The sequence below is a fragment of the Filicampus tigris genome, chromosome 13 (genome assembly GCF_054856515.1).
Source record: "Filicampus tigris isolate MCC_2025a chromosome 13, RoL_Ftig_1.0, whole genome shotgun sequence".
In the NCBI taxonomy this organism is placed as follows: Eukaryota; Metazoa; Chordata; class Actinopteri; order Syngnathiformes; family Syngnathidae; genus Filicampus; species Filicampus tigris.
The window spans coordinates 10,200,112-10,227,156 of NC_141229.1; the positions used below are offsets into that span (position 1 = coordinate 10,200,112).

A 27,045-nucleotide genomic window follows, 5' to 3' on the forward strand; every position below is an offset into this window, starting at 1 on the left:
AATGAATGGTTGGATGGATGAATACCAAAGAAAAGCAATGTAAGCATGGGGAGAGCATGCAAACCCCACACAGGATGACAGGAAGTACTGAGCCTAAACCTAGAACCTTTTGACCACTACTCCCATAGAAAATAATATAAAGTGATTTAATCTGTTACGTCGTGATGCGATGATGAAGATGATGATGATGATGATGATGATGAAGATGAAGATGATGATGATGATGATGATGATGATGATGATGATGATGATGATGATGATGATGATGATGACGATGCGGATTTGAGCAAGCCAAGGGACATCACGAGAATATCTGTGGAAGTCAACCCCCAAATTTTTTTTTTCAAGCATATCTTCAATGCCGGTCCATTAGTTGAAACAAGGCAATATGATTAATATGAAAAATGAGTTAAGCAGCAAAATCCACCCGATTTTAGCCATCTCAGGGGGCGGCCATTTTGTCACTTCTGTTGACTGAAAATGACATCACAGACCCTCAAGGCTCAGATAATGACCAATCACGGCACTCCTGTTTTTTGAAGCTGAGCCGTGATTGGTCGTTATCTGGGTTCTGAGCATTTGTGATGTCATTTTCAGTCGAAGGAAGTGACAAAATGGCCGCCCCCAGAGATGGTTAAAAATGGGTGGATTAACTCTTATTTCACAAACGCAATATTGATCAGAATGCTGCATTTCGACTAGTGGGCCAACATAGAACATATTCTTAAAAAAATGTTTGGATTGATTTCTGCTTTGAGATTGAGACACAATACTATTGGGTTTTTTTTCACTTTTTGTTGTGTTATTTCGCAATAAAAATAATTATTGAAAATAAGGCATTGTTATTTTAAGAGGATAACAAACGTCTTCCACTTCCAGTTCATAGCTTTCAGTGTTTTTTTTTTTTACCTCGTCGGTGAAATGGGCGTCCACTAGACGGCAGGCTTTGCCTGTGAGAACAATACTTAGGGAGGGAACGCACATGAAAAAGAGCACTACGCTGTTGTGCATGCAGTCTTGCTTTTTAAAAGGACCCAAAACGTCAGCTGGTACTTGACCTGGTTAGGGACGATTAGAGGGGCAGTCAAAAACTTACCGCTGTCCTTAGTCCGTCGTTTTTAAAAGAGTTCGTGTCCTCCGTCCGACCGTCCACAAAATGGGCGTCCGTCCGGGACGGACTTCACACTTGGCGTTTAACTTAAATGTCGTACTGCGCTCTCCTTACTAACAAACCCTAAAAATTACATACAACAGAATTGTTCTGTATGATGGCCTTTGCAAAAGGGGGGGTTCTCCCGCATTGCTGCAATGAAAAACAAAAATGAATCCATCTGAACCCAGATTTGACTTCCTCTCATACCAACATAATCTTTTTCCTTTTTTTCTTTTTCAAGTTAAAGTGACTCTCTTAGACCAAAGTAGGTGATTTGATTGAAGACAAACAACAGGGTGACTTATTGCTATTTGAGGTTCACTGTCCTCAGTGGTTTGCAGTTCGAATGGGTATCATGTCGCTACAGTATATTGTGTTTCCGCAGCAAAGATTGTCCCTGATTGTCCACACAAGTTTGCTGTTCACCTCCACAGTGACTCAACAGAGACCAATTATTTTTAATGACTTGTTTTAATCAGGATCTTTAATTACAGCAACAATAAACAGAGAAAATACGAGCAAAGCTGTAGCGCTGTTAACAACTGCATGCGTGCCAGCAGAGTGATCCAACTGAACCGGGTGATGTGTTATTTTTTTTAAGAGCCTTCTGCAATTTTTGGATGGTTAGTTGTCTTTGTAGCATAAGGAGGCACAAACAGGAGAAGGCCAACTGTAAGCATAGTTTAAAAATCATCAAATGGGAGCCTCGAGAGGTCCTTTCTCACCCTGCGGCTCCAACGAAAGGCCGATGTATCTAAGCAGCAAATGTCTGACTGGTCAAGTGGTCCTAAACATTTCACAATTTTTTCAAAGAACTGTTGAACTGTCGAGAACCACTCAATCAGGGAGACCACATTCATGTTCAAAATCCAGGATTCTGTTTCTGAAAAAAGTATCACTCCAAGAACAAGTTTTTAAGAGCAGCGATCTCCGTAGGCTACTGTGTCGTAAGGCATTACCTTGTAGAAGACGAGTTCCTTCCACGGATTGCTCTTTCATACCCTGCTGTCACCTGCGCTCACATTGTGTCAACTGAAGTGCCACTCTGCTTTATATATGATGATTTTGGGGCTCGGTTCAAACAAGTTTCATTCAAGCAGGAATGAGGCCCATGCTGGTCCGACCGGATGAGCTGGGTTCCGAGCAGTAGGCACGACGACCGGGCAGCCGCCTTTCCAAAATAAATCAATTGACAACAGACTATTTAGCCTATTTATTTAGTTGAATCTTTCTTTTTTGGAACCATATTATGTAATTTAACCTTGAGGCAAACAGGCGCTACCTGCCCCACTATAAAACAGTACAACCATGAGCTCTTTTCTACACAATCATGGAAAAAAGGTATTGGTCACAATGCAAAAGTTAAATATATTTTTAATAAAAAGCTCTATATAATTATTCAAAGATGATCATAGTGAATTTATAAAATGCAAAAGTGTTGCTTTTTATAAAGGTTGAAGTGGTGTATTTTTTTAAATGATCAATTAATCCATTAGGAGAAAGCATCACATAAATGTACAATGTTACCAAAAATGTACTGATTATATGATGATGGCATAATCATCTAAAAGAAAAACAAGAAAATAACATTCTGCAAGGCTGTATCAATTTTGGTAAAGGAAATGTATTTGAATAAAAATATGTATTTAAAATAAAAAATAAAATCAAACAACTAATAATAAAACTATTAACAATGTAATAGATAATAGTAAATTCTGTATAACATTTTGTTTTGGGAAAATGTCTTTAAATACGCAATGCTCTATGTACTTATTCAAATAAATTAATACACACATTTTTATAACGTTAACCCAAATTCTGAGTCAAAGTGAATTTTTTTTACTGGCTGTAAATGTGGCAATATAAATTAATAGAGATTAAAACAAACGTGATTTGTTTGCCATGGTTCTTTATTGTTGTATTAAAATTATTCAGCAACTAAAAATTATATTCTGAATACCAAACCAAACTCACTGTTTCACTATTCAAGTTACAAAGTTGCTTTATATTATTTCTCTACGGCTTTTTTACATTCTTACATTATGTTTGCATCTATGTGAATGGCAAAATGTTTCCCAACTATTCATATGACTATAAAAACTTTGCCTCCTTGAAAAGATTCTGATGAGCATGTTTTGACTAAAACCAATCCCTCAAGACATCTGACAGTCAACAAATTAAAATTCATTTGAACCTAAAAATCGGTTAGGACAAGGAAAATAGATTTTTCATGTTTGGGTGCATAACAAAATCATAACTTTGAGGTGAAGTGGAGGGTTTGGTTGTCCAGTAATAACAAAATGTTTTGATGAATCAGATTTATTTCTCTTGCTTTTTCAAACAGAGACATTATAACCCCCCAAAAATTGGCAAGGCAATCAAATGTAAAACAGCAGGACGATTTGTTTTTATTACAAACAAGAAAAAATTCATTGAATGGCAGTAAACATTCAGTCAGCTCATTACTTAAGTAAAACGATTAACGGAGACATGTAAGTGAACACGGCAGAGGGAAAAGGCAAACACATGACTAAAAATGTATTAAAACGATTACAAGCAGAAACCAGGTTGTAACTGAAATGGCCAGTTCCGTTTCAGCGAGAGAGCTATGCCACTCTTCCGGCTCGACGACTTCCGGCTGAGAAACAGGCTGGATCAGTCTGCAGAGTCACTGCACAGTTTTCTATCACGTGTTCTGGCAGCAGGACACTCTTTGAGGTATTTGACCAAGGTAGATCAAGCAAATTTTTCTTCAGTGTCTTTGTTATTCTTCCACTATAAAATAAGTATAAAAATAAAAGGCCCTGAACTTGATTCTATTGTGATCATCACAGCAATTATACCGTCTCAGCCTGGCAGTCTTTTAACTTAAGAGGAGCATTTGGTTCATCCTCTACCATAGAATCATGTGTAACCTCATACATACAGTAGATTTATACCAATATCAAATATTTCTATGCAATCTGTGCTAAGATTTCACTGTGCTGTGCATTCAAACCTGTGCTGTGCTTATCACGCAGTTGGACGGGGACGCGGTAATCATTTGTGGCTTCAAACGAGCTGCGCTTTAATGTGTCTAGAGGACTAGAGGACGGAGCGAGAGGAAGTTGATCCAACTGGGCGAAGTGGCTGGGGCTCACATTTCAGCAGGAGAGGCAGCGAACTCGATCACGCTGCCGTTCTGATGCAAGAAATAACACAAATAAAAATGAGATCAACAAGAAGCAGGGAGTGGAGAAGAGAGGCCATCCAGTGTGCAGCATTCATAGTCTTCATACAAAGCACAAATAATACAACAAAGTCCCAAGACACACACACACACAAATGGACAAAGTTGCATATCGTCGCTGTCCTGTGAAAAACACTAAACAATGTCTATTTTTACACTTTTCTTATTTTTACATGAATAGTGTTTCTGCATTACAGACATCGCATTAACGTGATTTTTTTTTTTATTCCAAAATTGGACCTGCGTGTTCTTCTCAGGACAGCTACGATATGATTCGATATGCAAGACATGGAAATGAGAACTCAAATTATTACTACAGCTTCTTTCCACATTTCTAAAGCATGTCAGGTGAATTAAAGACCCTAAATTTCCCATGGGTGTGAATTTGGGTGTTAATGGTTATCTATTGTACATCCTTTAATTGACTAGTGACCGGTACAAGTTGGTAGAAAATAGGTGGAATCTGTTGTCCATTAAATATTAGAAAATGTGCTTTAATGACACAAATGGGTAGGTGATTATGTACCGAAACATACAATGCAAATCTCAAAGACTGATGTTCTGGCATGCATAGAACATTCATTTTCTTCTACTTATGCTGTTCAGGGTCACGGGTGAGCTGGTGCCTACCCCAGATGACTTTGGGTGAGAGGTAGGGTGCACCCTGGACTTGTCGCCAGTCAAAATCATATTCACACACAATTTTTTTATTGCATGTTTTGGGAGTGTGGGAGGAAACAGGACTGCATGGGAAAAAAGCCATGCAAGCGGAAAGGGCAGCCAAGATTTAACATCCAAAACTTTCGACTGTGAGGCATCTGTCCTAGTCACAGGCTACATCAAACATGAAATTGCCAAATGAAAATTCTGAGGTAGATTATCACTAAAGTGCTGGGGGGGAAAAAGAAACGTTATGGGTTTGACCAGCTACCTCAGCCATTTTGTACTAGATAGCATTCCAAAGCAGTAGGAATCTGACATTGAGAAAAAGTACTTGAAAGTGAAAGAATTGTCACTTTAATAGTTGCTGCTGCTGCTTTCCTGCTTCAGTGGTGACAAACACAACAATTATCCCCAAAACTCTATGGAAGTATTGATTTATACAATCAATGCTTCCTTAAGGTTTTTGGGTTTACATGAATCTGGTTGACACAAACAACCTCATGGTACTTGGTAATTGTGAATCCATCTTTAGGACCTTTGCTCGTTACGATTTTTTGAGTAAAAGGATTCTTTATGCAATTTTCTGTTTGTCATACTGGAGTGAACAGTACACACATCCAAATTGCAATTTTTACATAATTGGAATTACAAATCTACTACAAATTACAATTCATCTCTTTCTTTCCTGATTTTTCAAACTCTGGTCGTGCCTTTTAATGTAAAGCAATGCTCTTGATTTCTCGACACTTTGCATGGTTTACCTCCGGCTGATGGATCTTTTGGGGGACCAGAATACAGATTCATGGATTTAAAACACATATTCATAACAGGTGTGGGGTGATGTCCACAAGTAAAACTTAAATCCAAAATCATGCTTAACGGGATCGCAATTTGAAAGGATGAAGAATGTTTACACAAGTCACACAAGTTCACTATTTCGTTTACCTCCTCATCCTCATCATATTCACCATATTCATTCAATCCTGCAAATGCTGACTGAAATCAGGCAGACATATGTAATTAAAGAGTTGGATGGGAAGCAGAAGATCTAAGTCTTTAAAACAGTGATTACCTTCATTTTTTTGTTCAGCATGTTTAGTATGAGGGATGCCACTTCTGGTTTACCGGCAGCGTTAGCCTCCAAAAAAAAAAAAAAATGTGCATACTGGGATTTCTAACTATTTCAAAGAGTATCATTTCAGTGCAATGTAATATCCTCAAACTACCCACCAATTCAATTGCTGTGTGCCCATCATAGCCTGGTTTATTCAGATCAGCTCCAGCAAGACTCCATATTTCCAGGCCCTCCAGGTCGCCACCGACTACCAGGCTAACAAACAATAAAACAACAAGTAATGATGACAATTGTTTCCAAAATGTGTCTTGTTGCTTTTCAGTAAATGAGGCCAGCATTAGAGGCCACATCAGGGATGCCAAATCAGCACCACTGTGAGCAGCAATGTTTTTTTTGGTGGGTTTGTTTGTTTTTATCTACTCAGCCACGCTCATAGCTCACAAGGTGTGTGCGGGTCAAAGTTTAACATGTAAGCATCTCCGACAACAGGGGATGAAGATACGGGGGAGTCCCAACGCTATGCAGTCAGAGAGCATTCCTCTGGTATATGTAAGGGCCAGCAAACTCGTTGGGCTTGTGTTAGCTATGTAGGATGGGTTGGTGTGGATCTGACACTCTGTGTGAACGCGTGTGTGTGTGAGACCTGCACAGTTCTGATCCTGCCTCCTCCAACTCGTCTCGGGAGAAGTGGGCTCCCGTCTTCCTCAGGAGCTTGACGACATCCTTGTGCCTATGTCAGATGACGCCTCTATTAGTGCTCTTTTCAGTTAGGCGCCACTCAGCAAGTTGCTCGTTTTACGTGACGTCGGAAATGCTATACTATAGTCAAGACATAACGCTTGGCGGTGACAAGTAAGAACACGAGCCATGTCGCCCACATACACCCTAACCGCCCACACAGGAGTCACCAGAAGTGCAACTGTACTGTACAGAAAATCAACAGCACAAACAAAAGGATTTCATCATGAGTCTATTCTGGCACACTGATAGTTAATCTTTCAGACTATGTGGACCTACAGATACAGTATGAACTGTGAAACTGGCATCGGGCTGCAAGACTGGTTCCGAGGCCACGCCCGCATCTCCACACCCGTCTCTTTAAATTACTTTGACATTTTAATTTAGGTAAAGCACTCTGCTAAGTTTGAGTATAGACAAATGTGCTGTCACAATTGTTAGCAGCAGAGGAAGGCATGGAATGCAGCAAAGGAAGTAGAGCGATGCTGCAAAGCCTCCCTCAACCTAGAAAGGAAACATGTTGGTGCTTGCAGTGCCAACCGTTAAAATAGGACAACAGTCATTTGGCACGACTCCAACGCATACGTTTTCTCCCTGAGGCCGATATAAATTAAAGAAAAAAAAAATATGCTTGATAAATATTTGGGGCAATGTCAAGAAATGACAATGATGATATTAATAAACACAGTCTGGACAGGCCATATGACAATTAGCCTAAATAGCTTGAATCATGTATTAACCTTTGTTACTCCCCTGGCTTCTCTGTTCTCATAGTGCAATTCATTCCTAGTATTAGCTCCTTCATTGGCAACAGGTACCATTCAGATGAAAAATCCTTGGCTTACCTGAAGCGTACAGCATTGCTCAAGGGTGTGTCGCCATAGCGATCTTTTGCGTAAACCGTGGCGCCACTCGTCAGCAGGTACTGCACCACTTTCAGGTTTCCTTCGCAGGCAGCAATATGCAGAGGGGTCCGTCCATCATAGTCGCTTAGACACAAATTACTGCCCTGAGCCATGAGAAGGAAAAGGACATCAGGCGGTTCATTCGGTGATTTAAATTTATTGTCCGGCAATCAGTTAACTGTGGAACAATCCAAATGGGTAATGGCGCTTGACAACTGGAATGTGTGCTACACATTAGAGTGTGACTTGCCATTTCTTTTAGGGTTTCTAAGGCCTCGATGTCACCAATCTTTGTGGCTGCACAAGCCAGCGAAGGTGTCAGAGCATCCCGGATGGCCTCTAGCTCCTGTGGAGTGAGGACAGCATAAACATGGAAATGAACAAAGTCCCTTAGGGCTACATTGAAATGGAAAGTGGAATATTTTTTTAAAGAACGTACTTAAATGGGCAGTGCTTTAAAAGCATTTGCGTTCATTGCAAATCTACAAATGGATGGTAGTAGATGACCACAAAGTATCTCACCAGACACGGTGTAATTGTTGACTTGAAAGTATTATTAAAGTAAGATTTAACTGGGCATTCAAGTTCCAACAACTAAGTTAACAGCTTGTTAACACTTTGTAAGAACCTCGGCTTTATAAATCGTCACTGTCTGCAACAAAACCTTCAAGTTCGACCTCCAATTTGTTTGAAATGACAAAATATTTTCCCCTTTGTATGTTTTAATGTTCATGCAAAAAATCTTTAAACACTCTCAACATTTACAAACAACGAGGTGGGGTTATAACTCACTTTTCATTCCTGAGTTAGGGTTTAACGAATTATAAATCAGCAAGCCTGCTGGCAGCTTGCCAGTTAGTGGCTAATTGCTAAGCTTAGAATCCTTTTTCATAAAATGGCACCTAAAAAAATGAAAGAAAAGAAAATGAAACATGCAGAGTAAGCCATTTAATTTTGGCTGAAGTAAGCTACAAGTATGCAATAAGCTGACATTTCGACCAAGATTTTATTTGATTTGGAAGGTATGTGAAGACAAAGCAGACAACTCAATGTATTTGTGAATTGAGTAAAATAGTAAATATAGTTCAGTAAATATATTATAGTTAAGGTAAGCTGTTTTAAGACAAACGTAAAACAAAACTAACAAACACTTACATTTTATTTGCCGATCTTACGTCGTTCTTGCCGGGAGGCTGCTCACAACTTATGAACATAGCCGTTTACTGTACTATCCTACTACACTGTACTATCCGGCTTGACTCTGACTAAATGAACGGCACATTTGATTAAAGTTATGAGTTTCCGAACATATCACGTGTTTGTTTAGTCGTCATTGTTGTACTGAGCACGTTTGTGTTTGCCGGGTGGCTGAGCGCGTTCTGCCCACAATTTGTAAACACAGCTGCCGAACGGCACATTTGAATAACGTTATGAGTCTTCGAACAGAACGTTGTTCAAAAGTGCTCCTCTTTTCGTTTGTTAGCATGGACGAGACGAGCGAGATGCTGTGATGATGCGCAGTCAACCAGCTCATAAATCCACTTGTGCTCTCGGTCGAACACGCGCCTTTTATGAGTGCCCGCGGGTATTTATTCAACGCCACAGAGTCAACTCATCTCTTTGAAACAATGCATCTTTCTGCAACATGGCTGTATTTTTCATTTTTATTTTTTGATGAATAATTTGTGAAAACCCGCAATGCACTGAGGCCGCTAGCGCCCCTAGCGGTGTAAGAAAAATCCACAGAATAGCCGCACTGTTCTAAAAGCCGCAAGGTTCAAAACCGAGGAAAAATGTAGTGGCTTATAGTCCCGAAAATACGCTATATATGTACACCGTTATGTCATAAACATGACCAGGATATGATTATTAGCATGGCCTATAGGATTCATCAATGCAAAGTTAGCAGGATAAGCGTAGTAAAGGGTACACTAGCATACATTCATAGATATTGCATTTCAATGTAATTTGGTTCGATAAATGCTGCTTAGAGAGGTCGTAGCTGCAGTTCCCATGTCCATCCATTGGAACCACTCTTGGTCCAGTAATGCCAGGTTGATAACGAAGCAGCATCATGCTGTGGAGATGCATTTGGTTTAAGGAAAGTTATGAGGTGTCCTCCAGATTCAAAGCAAGAAAATGCCAGAATGTCAGGTCAAGGATGACTTGAAGACAAAACAAATTGTCTGTAGAGACATCTTAGGTGCTAGAACAAGTCTCTTTATCACGGATCTGGACAATTTCTGAGAATTAGCACGCCTCCGTCAAGCAGAGAAGGTGAGGTCCCCTGGTGGGGCATCGGCTTTGAAATTAGGCGAGAACAACATGATGTAGAGTCTGGGCTGTCTTGGAGATGATGAGGAGACATGGTCCACTTGTGCGATATTCATTACATTACATTACAGGCCAAACGTTAGGACACAACTTCTCATTCAATGCGTTTTCTTTATTTTCATGACTATTTCAAGTGTAGATTCTCACCGAAGCCACCAAAACTGCGAATGAACACTTGGGAGTTATGTACTGAAGAAAAAAATAGGTGAAATAACTGAAAACATGTTTTATATTCTAGTTTCTGCAAAGTAGACACCCTTAGCTATGATTACTGCTTTGCACACTCTTGGCATTCTCTCGATGAGCTTCAAGAACCTGAAATGGTTTTCCAACAGCCTTGAAGGAGTTCCCAGAGATGGTTACCACTTGTTGGCACCTTTGTCTTCATTCTGCAGTCCAGCTCACTCCAAACCATCTCGACTGGGTTTAGGTCTGGTGACTGTGGAGGCCAGGTCATCAACTGCGGCACTTCATCACTATCCTTCTTGGTCAAATAGCCCTTACACAGCCTGGAGGAGTGTTTGGGGTCATTGTCCTGTTGAAAAATAATGATCGTCCGACCAAACGCAAACCGGATGGGACGGCATGTCGCTGCAGGATGCTGTGGTAGCCGTGCCGGTTCAGTGTGCCTTCAATTTTAAATAAATCCCCAACAGTGTCACCAGCAAAACACCCCCAGATCATCACACCGCCTCCTCCATGCTTCACAGTGAATACCAGGCATGTGGAATCCTTCCATTCACCTTTTCTGCATTTCACAAAGACTCGGTGGTTGGAACCACAGATCTCAGACCAAAGCACAGATTTCCACTGGTCTAATGTCCATTCCTTGTGTTTCTTGACCAAAACAAATCTCTTTCCTAGCAGCTATTTGACCACAAAGGCCTGATTTGAGCAGTCTCCTCTTAAGAGTTGTTCTAGACATGGGTCTCATGCTAGAAGTCTGTGTGGCATTCATCTGGTCTCTGTTCTGAGCTGCTTTTAACTTGCGATTTCTGAGGCTGGTGACTCGGATGAAGTTATTCTCAGAGGCAGAGGTGACTCTTGGTCTTCCTTTCCTGGGTCAGGGATAGGGTGAACTTATTGGGTTAGGGTGAACTAATTCTCAGAGGCAGAGGTGACTCTTGGTCTTCTTTTCCTGGGTCGGTCCTCATGTGTGCCAGTTTCGTTGTAGCGCTTGATGGTTTTTGCGACTCCACATTTATAGTTTTTGCAATTTTCTGGACTGTCTGTCCTTCATTTCTTAAAGTAATGGTGGACACTCGTTTTCCTATAATTAGGTGATTGGTTCTTGTCATACTGTGCTATAACTTTTAACAGTTGTCCAATAGGGCTGTCGGCTGTGTATTGAACTGACTTCTGCACAACACAACCGATGGTTCCAAACCCATGGATAAAACAAGAAATTTGACTAATTAACCCTGATAAGGCACGTCAATGAAGTAAAAAGCATTTCAGGTGACTACCTCTTGAAGCTTATCGAGAGAATGCCAAGAGTGTGCAAAGCAGTAATGAGAGCTAAGGGTGGCTATTTTAAAGAAAATAGAATATAAAACATGTTTTCAGTTATTTCGCCTTTTTTGTTAAGTACATAACTCCATGTGTTTATTCATAGGTTTGATGCCTTCAGTGAAAATCTATACTGTTAATAGTCACGAAAATAAAGACAATTCATTGAATAATACTGTTCAGCTGAAACAGTATTCTGAACCCCATTGAGTGTTATACTTTGCGCTGCTGAGCTGAGCCAATTGGAGTGCATGACTGGTCAAGTCTTTCTTTGTGAATGCTGTTATGTACAAAAACAGAATATTGTGATGGTTTTTTTTTGTTTTGTTTTTTTTACAATATCGTGAACTTTTATACAGTATTTTGAGCTTTTTATATACTGCCAACCTCTCCACAAGTGAGGTTCATATCGTGATATTATCATATCGTGACATTTGGATAAGCAAGTAAAAAAAGTAAAAGTACACACTGCAGTAATTAAAAAAAATAATAATTTGTGGTAATTGTTTATTTTTCTATCATTCACATGCTGGCATTAAGCTGGCTGGAAGCCAAAAGAGTTGTTGCAGAGTTGGACTCTGAATGTCCTGTTGACTGTTGTCAGCTGTGCCTCACAGACGAGATACTCCAACATATTGTGGATGAGACAGTGAGACACACATACACTTTTAAATATTTCAAACTCAAGTAAATATTTTTTTCAAATGTAAAAATTGTAAATAGTTATCATTGGGGTGAACAAATACACAAAATCGGCAATCGAGTGGGACCGGGACCATCATTCCGGTTCTCCCGGAACCGTTCAGATTTTAGAATATTGGTGCTAAGTTTCGATTCCTAGTTACCCGCGCGGAAGAAGCACGAACGAAGTAGGACCGATAAAAATGTGTGCGCACGGCGGCAGCCAAAGTTGCGTCGCAATAGCACGGCAGCTCGCCCCCACTCGAGTTGCCGTGCTCCTCTTGGCCAGCCCCTCCGCTCGCTTCATGCCGGCCAGCAAGCGTGGGCCGAGGCGGCGGTGACTCTGGGTGTGCGTTGGGCCCTTCCCACGGACCTCCAGAGTTGCGGCGGCCGCTGGGACACCGCAGTGGCAGCAGTCACCCTTCACGGGGTCGGTGATCCTGCCCGGGCCGGCCCAGCTGCCTCATTCAACTGACGCCTGGCCATAGAACTGATGCGATGTAGCTCATGACCCAAAGTCAGAATCAGCTAAGTACGTCTAATGCCAATATTGCGTTAACAAGGTCAACACACAAATGCACACTTACAGCTAATATTTAGCTTATAGCATACACAGCTGCTGTATAAACATATATACTGTACATATACAGCATATGGTTACATAGACTGCTTAGATTAGATAGATTTTCCTTGCTTGCTCTTAAAATGCAGCGTTAAGTTTGTGACATATATTTTCTGTCTAAAGAAAGACATTAGGTTCGCCCATCAACTGGTGTTTAGTAGCATGTTTTCATTAACAGCTCCATTATTGTATTGTCTTGAGCGTCTCAAAAATAAAGCTCTTGTGAAAAATAATACTAAATAATAATGCCAAAAATATAAAAATAAATATACTGGTTGAAAACAGCCCTTTGAGTAATTCATAGTCAAGTTCACAAACAGTAAAAAGTTAATGAAATTAAAGATCAGAGAAGTTCATGTGATTTCTCCAAAAATGACTCCTTTTGGGGGGGGTTAAGAATCGGAATCGAGAATCGTTAGAAACCGGAATTGAATCAAAGAATCAGAACCGGAATTGTCCAAATTCAAATGATGTCCAAACCTAACACGTACACACGCGCGCACACACCCAATCATACACGCACGTACATAAACTGCTATTTGTAAGCTACGATGATAATGACGACAAATCGTGACATCAATCGAGAAAACACTATTGTTAATGTGGTGTTTAAATAGTAAAGCTGTGGGTGTTTTTTGATGGTAAAGTAACACTTGATTTACGTTAGCGGAGCAGCGGCTACCAGCTGTAGCTGAAGATGAAATATTTAAAAAATGTTTAAACAGTTAAGAGCCTAACATAATCTCATCCGGATATCGACTGTCACGTGGAACGGTACCGGTCAAAAAGATAATTTTCTGGAAATGCTAAAAACATCAGTGCGTGGTCTGATTTCCCTACGAATATTTAATTCTCTGCGTATATAATGCTGCACCTTCATCCACGGGATCATTATCAAAAAGACATACCACACTGAAAAAAAATGGTGTGTTGAATTTACTCAATTTTATTTCGTCAAGTGGTTGCACAAAATAAAATCAACTGGATCCAGATACATTTGCTTAGTAGATCTATAGTCTACTTAAAAAAAAATATCTGGACACACCTTCTAGTTAAAATTTTAAGCAGACTATACATTTATTAAATAAATGTATCTGGATGGGGCGGCACGTGGGCGACTGGTTAGCACGTCCGCCTCGCAGTTCAGAGGTCGTGGGTTCAATCCCGGCCCCGGCCTCCCTGTGTGGAGTTTGCGTGTTCTCCCCGTGCCTGCGTGGGCTTTCTCCGGGTACTCCGGTTTCCTCCCACATTCCAAAAACATGCATGGTAAGTTGATTGGACTCTCTAAATTGCCCCTAGGTGTGATTGTGAGTGCGGATGTTTGTCTCTGTGTGCCCTGCGATTGGCTGGCAACCAATTCAGGGTGTCCCCCGCCTACTGCCCGAAGACAGCTGGGATAGGCTCCAGCACGCCCCGCGACCCTTGTGAGGATAAGCGGTATTGATAATGGATGGATGTATCTGGATGCAGATGATTTTATTTTGTGCAACCACTTGATGAAATAAAATTGAGTGAATTCAACAGAAACCTTTTTTCAATGATTCAGTACCTAATGGACTTCTCATATACTGACTCCGATATTTTTGAAATGGCAGACAACAGAATTAGGCTACGGCAAAACTCGCCTGCAAACTGAATGAATGAGGAAATGAAATGGAGTGTGTGGCTCTGAAAGAGGGCGGAGACAGAGAGAAACTCGAGGTTCATTGAGAGGTTAGGTTCAGAGTCTGTTACTGCGGTAACTGACCGAGAGCTTAAGTTAACCTCTTTCTCTGAAACCAGCTAGAGTTTCCCCTCTTTCTCTGGCTTGAGTTGCCACCCATTTTGAATACTCAAGAGTGTCCCTCATTTCGGGGTTAGCAGACTCTTGAGTTTTCACTAAACCTGCTTTGTGAATCGGACCCGAGTTTGCAATGCACACGTTTGGTTATTGGGCAACAATATTTGGCCTATGTTAAGATCTCAAGTTCGACTCGTGTTCTACACACAAAAAAATAAATGCAGTGTAAGTCTGTAACCGCCAGTTAAGTCAAGCAGCGCTTGACATCTTGGCCGCGCTTTCTTCTTCAAATTCTATTATTATATACTGCATATTATTGTTATATACTGTATATTGTGTGCCTGGGCATCTCTCACCTCTTTGCAGCTAATGCTCAAAGACTTGGCAACGACTTGGATGAATCGACTGTCACTCAGACTAAACTTGGCTCCTGCCAAGTAAGCAGTCATCTCACCTCGCAGGTTCTGGCCCATCATCTATACGCAAACACATGGGTATATCTAGCATAGCTCTTTGGTCTTTATTTTAGTGTGTTGATTGACTTCACCCGTTGATATATACACAAACCTTTTTCTTAGCGTCTAGATCTAGGTCCGCTTTGGCCAACACATAGGACAGCTTTGATAGGGCGGCCTCTGGAGTCATGTCACCACCAGTTATCAGCCCGGCATCTGTCAATACCTATATTGAGTATTAGTTTTAATTCATGCCCAAAAAATGAAAGGATTACTTCATGAGTAATAGGGCACAACCTTTCCAGTGGCGTAGGATGTAGACACCGTCCCCCTCAGACACTGTGTGCAGTTTATGATGATGACGCCAGAGTCGGTGGCCGCCTTCAACTCCTCCAACAGGTCAGAGCGGTTATCCGGGCCGTTTCCACTGCCATAGGTCTCTAGAACCACTCCTTCCATGGGTGGCTGCAGGAAGGCCCTCACCTAGAAATGCAGATGAGTGCATAAAAAAAATAAAAAAAAACCACTAAAAAATGCATGGCAGATCAGTAGAATGCATGTTATTTTTTTGCATCTCTTTTAATGCCCACACCCATCCATGCTCCTAAAAGCCCATCTGCTGGAGACTCTGCAAGTATTTCAGTCACTGGAAGGCCATGTGCCACATCATTAGCCATGGCATATGACTAGAACAGCAGATGATGGCGGTGTCCGCAAGGAGAGCAATTAATCTGAAGGTGTTAGCAAGCGTAAAGTCACTTGGCAAGAGCAGGACAGTTAGCACAAGATATGAGGTGAGGGGCTCTGTAAAAGTGGCTACTTTTTTGATGCCATAAGCACTTTGACAAGAAATGCTTGACGCAGATTAGCAATGAAGCTCTCGTAGTGCCGACACGGCGACGCACACAAGAGTCTGGTGCCCCATCAAAACGACGCCTCATAAAAACAGTTAAAGGCTGTAAGAAAGTCTTGATGGTCGTACTGGGCTGCGGGAACAGATTGAGACAGTAAAGTCACTCTCCTGGCGGCCTCCGAAACGCGAGCTGCAACTAAACGCTTCACTATCAATGCCAAGCCTTCCTCTTTACGGGGTGATTGGTCATGGCCCATAAAGCCAACCTATCTGTCTCTGAGCTGAGCTCTGATTAGGTTTACACGAGCAGGAAAGTGGGAAGTGGGATAATTGCATAATTAAACTGAAGTTAACATTATTTTCTTGCAGTTAGAGCAAACAAGAGAGACTGGACACTTTGTCAACTTTGAATAATATTTTTAAAAGGGAATTCATAACAACAGCAACACTGTGACTGCTCCTCTTCTATGAATAAACTGTTAATTCAAAATGCAATAGTCTGTAGTAGTTCCCATGGAGCAATGGGGCAAAATAGAATTCGGCTTTGGTAGCTGGTATCTTCTTCTGTACAAGTTTTTTTGTCAACACATCACCAGTCCAACTTTAGTCATCACATCTGCCTCAGAGTTCTGAGGTTTTGGAGCTCGAATACAGTACCTGTGTGGACTTTGCATGTTCTCTGCATTGCTTGCAACGTTTTTCTTTGAGTACTCCGGCTTCATCCCACATTGAAAACACATGCATGTTAGGTTCACTCAAGACTCTGAATTGCCCATATGTCCTAACCTGAGTGTGAATGACTGTTTGTCTATATGAGCCCTGCAATTGGCTGGCAGCCAGTACACGTTGTAACCTGCGGTCTCACCCGGAGTGAGCAATGAGGTATAGGCTCCAACTCATCCATGAGCCGAATGGGCACATGCGCCAGAGAAAATAAATGACTGGATTTAGGCAGATTTTGATTGGTGTGAGTATAGATTTACTCATTTGAACAGATTATGAGGGCTGCATTCAAATTGCAACTGACCTATAACATGGATAGACAGACATAGACAGATTCCGGGGCTACTCTGAAAGAAACCTATTAAGATTTTCTTTAACAATTTGAAAGAATTTCCATGTGTCTTAGTTACAGGAATGTTAAATGTTTTTTGTCAAAATACCCATCCAACACAAAATTTGGGGTGACTCAAAAACTGCTTTCAGACTGGATTCCAGTCTCATTAGAGACAATTAGAGATCGGTACCTTACACACAGGACAGAGGGCCAATAAAAAAGTGGAAAAAAAAGACAAATGATTTTAAATGGCCGCTGAGTAAAGGTTTTAAGATTTGAAGTGACAATAGCGTGGCTTTGGACACATTACTGGACCACCAGATTAAGAGTCACAGGTCCACTCACAGTGGCAGCGGTTATTCCTGGGAAGATTCTCAACAGGCCAACATTCCTGTTCAGCTCAGTGGAGACCTGAAACTTTACTGTGGTGTTTGCCCTCCAAACCGTGTCCCAGTTTACTGCAGGAAAAGATGAAAGGACAGATAAATATACTCTGACATTTTATTCACACATGAGACTGGCCCATTGTGCTGGCTAACATACTTGCAATATCAACCTCTGCAGTGGCAAGTGGAGCCAAATTAGGGGACGTGAATGCATTAAAACTCCCAGCATCCACTTTGGTCACGCGATTTCCTCTATAGAGCTTGTTGTAGAAGTACAAGCACACCTGAGGAGAGACAAGTGATATATTTTAATCGACGCACTTTGGCCTTAATAAGTAAGCAAACTCGTTTCTACAAATGGTCATTTAAGATTTAAGAGGGAATACTACACACATGCACACAATAGTATTCTTTTGTCGACGTTATCGGTTGTGGACAAAGGATGGAATTTGTTGCACTTGAACCGTGCGCTTCAAGATAACAACTTTAGTGTTTATCCTGTTCCTGATAATTGTCCTTGAGTGTTGCGAAACACAAGTAGCTGCATAAAGAAGCAGTCTCAAAAAACAAGCAGTGCTCTGCATACCAGCACAGCTCACACCTATTGCACAAATATAAATACATTCTAAATATACTAATAAAGTAGTTCATGTAATCATTATAAATCAGGTTATGGGACTATTTGTTCATCTGGTTTAAATCTTACTGTTTTATTTCAGCATATAATCAAACAGCCATAAAATGCAGTCACCACCAAAGGCTCACCTCAGGAATGACAAACTGGCCGGCGATCAACAGTGCCCCCAACAGGTTGTCTCTGCCATCATTCCTCATCTCATAGATTGGTACCTGAGGTTAAAGATTAAGTGAGCCATGTATTTGGACTCAAAATGTTAATATGTACTTTTTTTGCTTTTACTTGTGAGCCGGTGAGGACAATGGGCTTGCCCAAATGTTCACACATGAAAGACAGCGCGGAGGCCGTGTAGGCCATGGTGTCTGTGCCGTGAAGGATCACAAAGCCATCATAGCTTTCATAGTTTTTCTGTAAAATAAAACACTTTCCATTTTCAATAAGGTAAAAACAATTACCGGTAATATTAGGGCAAACGAAAATACAATAATAAAATTGCTTTGTTTGTAAAGATTATTTAATAGGTGGTGATTATCAAGTGTTTGAGTACCTCAATGTCCTTTCCTATTCTCCCCCAGTCGTCTGTGGTCATATTGGCCGAGTCCAACAAAGGGCTGTATTCTATAATAGTGTAGATTATCCTCTTCTTGTTTTTACTCAAACTGAAACAGAAAAAAAAAATCATTGTATGACCATCTTTACAAAAAATCCATTCAATAACAACAAAATTCCTGATAAACATTCTTAGTGTTAACAAAAGTGTCGGAGTTCACTCACTCCAAGCCATATAAAACATGTTAATAAAAGTTGATTGGCTTCACTGTGAAAATGGTTATTCTTTGTCACGCGCGTTGGATTAAGCGCTTGTTACATTTTCTTTCTATAAAACATAGTGGCTTTATGAAGCGGAAGAAACTATTTAGCAGAGCCCAAGCAGTGGGGTATCAAAACTTGAATTAAGGAGTATAAAAAGAAGGATCACATTGTGAGGGAATGGCATCAAATTAGCCATTTTTCTTTTCCAGCGAATGCTTAACACCCTGTGAGACTAGTACGACATAAAGTGGATGATTGGCTATGTCTTGAGGGTTATTTGGGAGTCATTTCAGTTGAACTGTTGGGGGTGAAGAGTGAGTGTACAGTATACATATTAATGTCGCCTTTTAAAGCGGAGTTAACTCAAGCAGTGGGTGGGCCCCACCTGTGACACTGGATTTAAAGACTACATGATAGGCTCATTTTCCTTATAATCTCCCCGTTTTAAGAAACAGGTCAGGCACACACTGCGGATTAGCATGGGCCGGCCTATTATCGTCCATGAAGACGATCTGAATGGAACAGCAGGGGGATGAAGAGGCAAGTCCCAGTCCACCAAACCAGGGGTCCTCTAATTAGACTGAGATGCACACAACCCTGGAACATTTGTCGATGATGATCTTTGCCTTGAAAAGAACGCCATTTATGACATGATGCAGCTACTGTATTTGCTTGCTTGAGGTGCAGACCCACAGCATCAGAATAATCAATAATTATTATAACAACACATGTGCCTTTAAATCCATATTATGCAGCTTTTTTTGTTGGACACCACCATTAGGACCATTACAATGTGACTCGTGCATCAGCTCTAAAATCACGTGAACAAAGAAAGGATTTTTTTCAAAAATCCCTCTGGAGGTAAGAGTTCCCAGACACTTGCACTATCAACAACGGTCCTATTAGACTTGCATATGAGCAAACCATTAATGCAAATACTGTATGAACTCAAGCATGAGCACATATTATAAGTAATTTACCAGTTAGCAGCAAAGCTCCAGGCAATGTAATGAAAGCATGCCTGTATATTCATGTCAATGTAGTTTGTATTAGGATGTTAGTTGGTGCAAGTGTGAGAGCATGCAGGCTGGTATACTATTAGGAATATAACCGCTGGCATTGGGCAAAAACCTTGTACCTCCATAATAGTCACTTTTCAGGAGACCTCAAAAACGACATGTTTGTTCAAAAATTAACATAACACCAACAAAGAGAACAAGCCACTTTCAATGTTTTAGAATGGTCATAATTTGCAAAAATAACACCCACGCATGTGGACTAACCAATAATAGATGTTTGAAAAAATACAAATTGTGACTTATGAAGTTTCGATCTGACGCCAACGATATTGAGGACTCTTATTCTACAAGTTATCAACTCTGGCCAAACTAAGTTTGTGAAGATTTCTTTGGGTTTGATCCTTTTTGTTAATTGTACTGGACAGCAAAAAAATCATGCAGTATAATCCAGTCCAACTGGGCTTCACTAAGTGACAGTATAAAGTTTAAGTATGTATCTTTTAAAATAGAGTGATTAAGTGATACTGACACTAGGCCGCTGAAGGAAACTCAAGTTGCAAAGGACCTTGTGTGTTTCTGTGTTCTACTGCACTGTGGGGAAACTTGGGAAGTGTCCAATAGGGCCTCACAAAATTACAGTCCAAGATATGTCAATTGCATCTTTTAAAATAGACAGTTGATCGACATTCATGTAATAAATTATTTTATTAGTGTTTTGGTGTTATAGTGAATCATGGAAAATGCATTCCATGAGGTTTACTAAGAGGTGTAAGGATTATTAAATTTAAATAAAGTGATCTAATGTAACTTGACAGTTGACTGAATGTACAGTTATTACCACCCATGTGTGTATGTGTGTACTGTATATTTAATACAGGAGAGTTATTAGACCATTAACTCTTTGTGGGTAGTTCACATAGCCCATTTTGATTTTTTTTTTTTTTTTTTTCTTTTAAATATTGATTTTTTTTGATGCCATGCACATATTGTCAGGCAAGCAAGTCATGTTGTCACCCAACCACTCGCAAGGGCAGTGCAAACACAAGTCTACCAGATATACAGCACCTGTGGAATAGTTGGTCAGAATGAGTGGTTGGCATCCTGTCAGAGCAACAAAAGTCATTAATTAATCACATTTAATCCATGCCTATGTGGGCCAGGCAAAAAACAAACACATTACATAACAATGTTTGCAGACAGCTCCAAGTAGAAAACCTGTGTAGAAACCTTGACAAAAATAGTCAAAAATAGTAATGGGTCATGAAAATCTACACAATTTCCCACAACATTACAGTTCAGAGCTTACTGGACTCCTTATATTTTGTCCGTGAATGAGTGACCTTCACTACACTTCTGTCAACCTGTTCTAATTCAAAGTGCACATGCATGATACCCAGGCCATAATATATTACGACACCACTTTAATCTAGGTCAGGGGTATCCAGCTCCGGTCCTCAAGAGCCGCTTTCCTGCCTGTTTTCCATCGATCCTTGCTGCAACGCACCTGATGATCGTTATCGAGCTTCTTCAGAGCTTGCTAACGATCATCAGGTGCGTTGCAGCAAGGAGAGCTGGAAAACAGGCAGGACACCGGCCCTTGAGGACCGAGTTTGGACACCCCTGATCTAGGTCAAGACAAAAATAGATTTGCCAAAGAGCATATACAGGCAGTCCTCAATTTACGGACGGGTTCCGTTCCTACACTGGCGATGTAACCTGAATACAGGATCCGTCGGATTTCACAAAAATTCGAAAAAAGTCTACATTTACATCAAAATGCTTGGTATAAAAAAAGAAAATAAATTAAGTTCAGAGGCTCAAAAGCACAACACTTTTGGAGCAAGGAGGAAAGCGGCTGCTTCATTCCAGTGGTGAGTGACATGAATATCGAGTGTTTTATTGACAGTTGAAAGTAAAACGCGGAAAGGACGTCCATTTGAGTCACGACACGTCGCCGTCACAGTGGCTTGTTCAAATGCCGGAGCAACTCTGTCCACTCATTCATGTAAACGGGATATTCAGAATGTTTCAGAAATCGGAATCTTGACCTTAACCCGAATATTGACTGCATGTAAACGTAGTCAATATGGTGCTGGGGACAAAAGAGAAGAGGAAGGGGCACGGGTGTCGTAAAGTCGAAACGTCGTAGGTCGCATACGTCGTATTTCGAGGACTGCCTGTACTACAAAACGCTGCACGCAGTGAATGTTCACTTTAACAACATCATGGTGTTAACTGCAAGAGTCTGCAATGGGAACAAAGTAGAGTTGGTTTATGAATTCATCTATCCCCAATCACCAAACCCACGCAGGCATGATGAGAATATGCCAACTCAGCACAGGAAGGTTGGAGCCTGGATTGAAACCCACAACCTCAGATGTGTTAGGCGGATGTTGTCACCAGTGCTGACACATTGTCTTCTACATTTATTTTTGTATTTATGTATTTTATACATAAAATGGAGAAAAAGTCCCAGAAAATTGCCATTCATTTTAGGCAGTTTTAAGGAAAAACACTAGATAGGTACATAAAAATTACCAATATCAGCATATAAATTTTGTGTCGTGAATTATCTGGGATAATGATTCAAACATTCGTACTGAATCAGGAGCGAGTGTGGGGTCTAGATTAATACTGTTTACTTATTTTTTTTATTGTTTTCATATTCAAAATAAGCATTCAAAAGTCCTCTAGTAGTGGTATCAACTAATACAACTAATAATGCTGCATATTTTAATGCAAGCAAAACAGCGGACTGCATATAACTGTTAGACAACAGACAAAAAATGCATATAGAGTACTTTAGAATACTTTCTCCTCAATTTTTCATTCCTGTTGGAATTCTTGCCATTTTTTTCACTCTTATAAAATTTAACTTACATAACGTTTGCACATTGTTAAGATGTTGGTTGTATTTGATCGTTGTGTGACTGTTTGTGGAGCTTGTGACTCAAGAACCTCATGTGTATTGAATCACCTGTGTGACTAACTCAGCAAAATTATTTTTGTTTGCCACCACCATGACAAAGTACAAGAAACGGTCATGGGAGCATGACTTACAATAATAATGGTAACTTGTCACTAAGGACTTTAAGCTACTATTGTGTCAATTACAATGAAAACTGCACTTTTTCTTCCTGTTTGGATTTGTGGGTCCACTTACGGCAGGACCAAGGTGTGCTCGGATCCATAGTAGTCATACATGCAGGTCTGCTGTGCATACATCTCATCATGGAGGATGGGCAGCTTGCGCAAAATTTGCACAAAAGCATTTGCTTTCGGTGCAAGAACTGTGGGGGAGAAGTATAAACACAACTGATTACTGTATGTTATTTCAAAATAGATGCCTGAGGCTTTTCTGGAATCTCACTCCTTATTACAGTAAAGTGTATACTGCACTCTAGTGGCTCAAACACATTTAAAAACGTGATCCTGAAAAATTAGAGACAGCTGATGAGCACGTGAGAGTAATGAAGCTTCACAAAGCCAGCAGTCATGTGGGCTTAAAACGACACCCAAACTGGAAGGTAATCCAAAAAGAATTCATAGGAATTTGGCCATAAAATAAATGGATTCAAGCTACACACACTGGATCGAATAAGATAAAGCCAAAGTACAAACAAATCATTAGCATTGTAAACATTGTCAAACAACATTCATCACTGAAATGCAGTTTAGCAACTCTCTCGAACTAAGACCAGAGTTGCATGTCAAAGGTAAATTGCACATAAACTACACAAATCAGCTATAAATGCATACAATGTGGATTATGATTGTTCAGGTTTGCATATCACTGGCGTCGGGCGGAATCCTGGTACCTCCAGAATCATTCATTTTCGGTAGACTCCAAAAGCACCAGGTTTGTTCAACTGTCAACTAGGGATGATCCGATCGATCGGGCACCGATCACTATCGTCCGATTTTCGTGAAAAGTCACGTGATCGGAATATTTGATCAAATCCTTTTATTGCCGATCAAAAAATCCGATCACCCGCAGCTCATGCTTCGCAGCTGACAGACATGACAGACCAGCCTGCGTGCAGTGTAATAACCAGGAAAATAATTAAATTTATCAGACTTGATGACCAACCATTCTCGGTGGTGGAAGACACCGGATTCCAGTCTGCTCGCCCACTTCCAGCCTCTCTACATGCCACCGGGATGCAAATACTTCACAGACGTAGCGCTGCCTGAGCGCCACCAGAGAGTGTATTGTCGCATCGAAAGTTTCCAAAAAGAAGGCCTATTATCCTGTTAAAGTTTCGCAAGTGTTAACTGGAGCTCAGATGTCAGTCCTGTGTCGATGTTGAGTCTAACATAGGAATTTTTCGCTCACGTACTGCTTTTAATGACAATGTTCCAAACGAGGCATATTCCATAAGACAAAATACATGTGGTATTGAAAACTAATGCGCGGAACATGGTGAAAGCTATGACCAATAATAAATGGGTGACCGAGTTTGGGGTGTATGGCACGCACGCTGCAGCGTGTTATGCATGATGCGTTACTGTCACAGCGCAGTAAACGTCGCATTATTGCCACAGGGAGACGCAGTGTAGGTAACTTGTGGGCAACAGACCCACTATATCATTTCATAATTCACAAAAAGATTAACAGTGACTTTTTTCTCGTAGACAAATGCACAAGATAGTTTGTCTATGCACAAAACAATAAACTGAGTTCCTGAGTCATTTCAATTTAGGAACTCATTGAATAGTTTATTCTGAAGTCTGCATGTGACAATTTTTTCTACTTTGATTATATTCTGAACCATGCAATGTTTAGGTGGATTTTTATTTATTTTACTTTTTGCATAATTAAGTCTGTTGAGACTGCTGATTATTTTGATCTGTTAAAAACTGTGTTACTAAAAGCTGGTAAAATTTAAGTTTTTCACTTATCTTTGTGACTATGTAATTGTTGTATTGTGCCAGCAACGGTTTTGTATTTTTTCATGCTTTTGAAAATATATATAGATTTTTGTCAAAATTACGGCAATACCATGGCAGGTTTTTTTTTTCAGATAATATTGCATAATAGCAGTCACCAAAAATAAATGGAAAAATATACAGATATTCCATGTGATCGGAATCGGTATCGGCCGATCTCACTCATGCATGATCGGTATCGGTGTCATAAAACCCTGATGGGAACATCCCTACTATCAACATTACATTGTCAAAGAAACAAAACATTTTTTAACACCCATGTGTGTGGACTGACAAATATCATAGATTTGTGGAAAAATTTTAAATTTATCAAATCTTAACAAGCAGGTTTCTGCTCAACACTTGCGATACGGGTTTATAAGACATGACTATTTGTAGATCTATTGAATTAAACAGATAATACTGAACAGTCTGGTTCCTAGTTTGTCAAATTAATTATCATTAGACCAAAATAGTAAGTTAAGTTACGTCAAGAGCACTATTTGACTCGAGTGAATGTCAACAGGAAATCGTTGGGTGACGTTGTGCGAAAACTTGTATTTACCAAAGAACCTGTGTTATTTGTCAAGACATGCACCAGATAGACTGTCAACATTTAGTTGTTCATTGGAGGCTGGCTATGCTGGTGGAGTCCTATGTCAACACTGTTCATTTTATCTTTAAAAACAAATCCCTTTTATTTGTATTATACTATTTACTCGTCCAAGTACGTAGTTTGTACTTAAATTAATGTGATACAAATCAACAAATACTCAGACATCACTTCCTGGGTAAGTGGAGGAAATTAGGGATGGGTGGAATATGTGAAATAATACATCATTAATAAAGAGGAGTTGAGTCAAAAGTAAAGAGTAAATGTGCAATATTGAGAATTATTTGACTATTTGACACTGCAAACTATTTGGCACTATTTGGTGTTCGGCACCGCACGTCCTATGCTGTCCTATTTGTTACTTGCCACTTCCCTTCCTAATGTTGGAGATTTGCAGTCTTGCCAGTCTGTAAACATATAAAATCCAACTCCTGTGTAACTTTCCTGTTGTCATATACTTTTATGTTGTAACAGCATAACAACAGTATTGTTATTTCTTGATGTTTGTCCTATCTTCTTCCTTCTTGTCTGTCCACTCTCACATTTCGTTCTGTCCGACTACATTTCCAATTAATATCCATCTCAGCGCAAATGATGGATGAAGTTTCGTCTGTATATCAAAATAACCTGACAAGTTTTGTGATTCACCTGCATGTGGTGTGGCAGTCTCGTGTTCTGCAGGTCATGACATCAAGAGTAAGCTAGAGCAAAACGAGGCTACCAAATGTGCTAGCGGCTTGACCTTGGCTGCAAGCACGCAAGCAGCGTGCTAATTTATAGTCATGTTATCACAAAGTGGACCATAGCTACCGTTGTCCGTGAGAGTCATCCCGATGGTCCCTCCGGTGTTGATGACCAAGACGCGCGCTTCGACCGCACTCGGGGAGCTGGCCAATTCGGTTCCATCGAACGACCCACAGCTCGTTAGTTGCCGCCTTCGGCACGGATGGATCTGGGCATTTCGAGGCGAGACCACCTCGTTGGATTCGGCCGCGTCGAGTTTATGGTGGGACAGAGCCCGGGCAAGTGGCGTCAAGGTGTTCGGGGGGGTACTGGCCATGACTAGCGAAGCCAAAGCTGCTGCTGCTTCTGCTGCTGCTGCTCCTTCTGCTTTTGTATGTCAACCTACAGGGGTCTTTGAACGTCACAATGGACCCTGCTGAAGAAGGACAGTCGTGTTTGAAACAAAACCTCTATTTCAATACCGACAGGTGTAAAAACGATGCTAGCACTGCCATGAACGTACCTTAAGCTTGATGACCTGCTTCCTCTCCGCCAATGTGTCAGTTTTATCTGGTGAGTTTACTTTGAGGGGCGGGCGATTTGTTCCTGTGACATCACGAATAGCGGGCGTGTCTTCCCTCCACGCGAGGTGACCCACGGCCAACCAATGGGAAGCCATAAAGCCCTTTTTACATCATAACACAGGGACAGAGTATGTGTTGCACATATTGTATGATATATGTTATGCAGTTTTGCCTATAGTCAAAAACAACATTTCAGATATTCGGAACTACATTCTTTCTTCCGATGCAATTGGCATTTCATGACGTCAACGTCAGTTCTTAGCACAAATGACGTCACTTTCCCTTAC

General features: G+C 40.6%; 1 protein-coding gene across 4 annotated transcripts; it reads right to left on the reverse strand.

Annotated features, from left to right (window-relative positions):
- Positions 1-3,533: 3,533 nt before the first annotated feature.
- aspg (asparaginase homolog (S. cerevisiae)) lies at positions 3,534-26,835 on the reverse strand. 4 transcript variants are annotated; one of them, XM_086049990.1, is made up of 18 exons: positions 26,698-26,835; positions 26,262-26,610; positions 23,073-23,199; positions 18,625-18,736; positions 18,360-18,485; positions 18,206-18,289; positions 17,598-17,724; positions 17,400-17,512; positions 15,442-15,627; positions 15,257-15,370; positions 15,046-15,165; positions 8,014-8,109; positions 7,704-7,867; positions 6,764-6,850; positions 6,276-6,375; positions 6,118-6,183; positions 5,991-6,041; positions 3,534-4,334 (listed from the first exon to the last, which is right to left on the reverse strand). In XM_086049990.1, the coding sequence occupies exons 2-18, from the start codon at positions 26,509-26,511 to the stop codon at positions 4,290-4,292; spliced, it is 1,968 nt and encodes a 655-aa protein (XP_085906116.1). In that variant the 5' UTR covers positions 26,512-26,610; positions 26,698-26,835; the 3' UTR covers positions 3,534-4,289. The 4 variants fall into 4 exon arrangements, with proteins under 4 accessions (XP_085906116.1, XP_085906117.1, XP_085906118.1 ...); XM_086049991.1 differs by having other exon boundaries at positions 26,262-26,607; positions 26,698-26,833; XM_086049992.1 differs by lacking the exon at positions 5,991-6,041.
- Between the last annotated feature and the right edge of the window lie 210 nt (positions 26,836-27,045).

Coding starts and splice junctions, on each gene's coding strand:
- aspg (XM_086049990.1), bottom strand. CDS start 26,511: ATGGCCAGTACCCCCCCGAACACCTTGACGCCACTTGCCCGGGCTCTG. Junction 18,290..18,359: donor TTGTCCTCACCGGCTCACAA/GTAAAAGCAAAA, acceptor CTTTAACCTCAG/GTACCAATCTATGAGATGAG. Junction 6,376..6,763: donor GCAGGATCAGAACTGTGCAG/GTCTCACACACA, acceptor ATTGTTTGTTAG/CCTGGTAGTCGGTGGCGACC.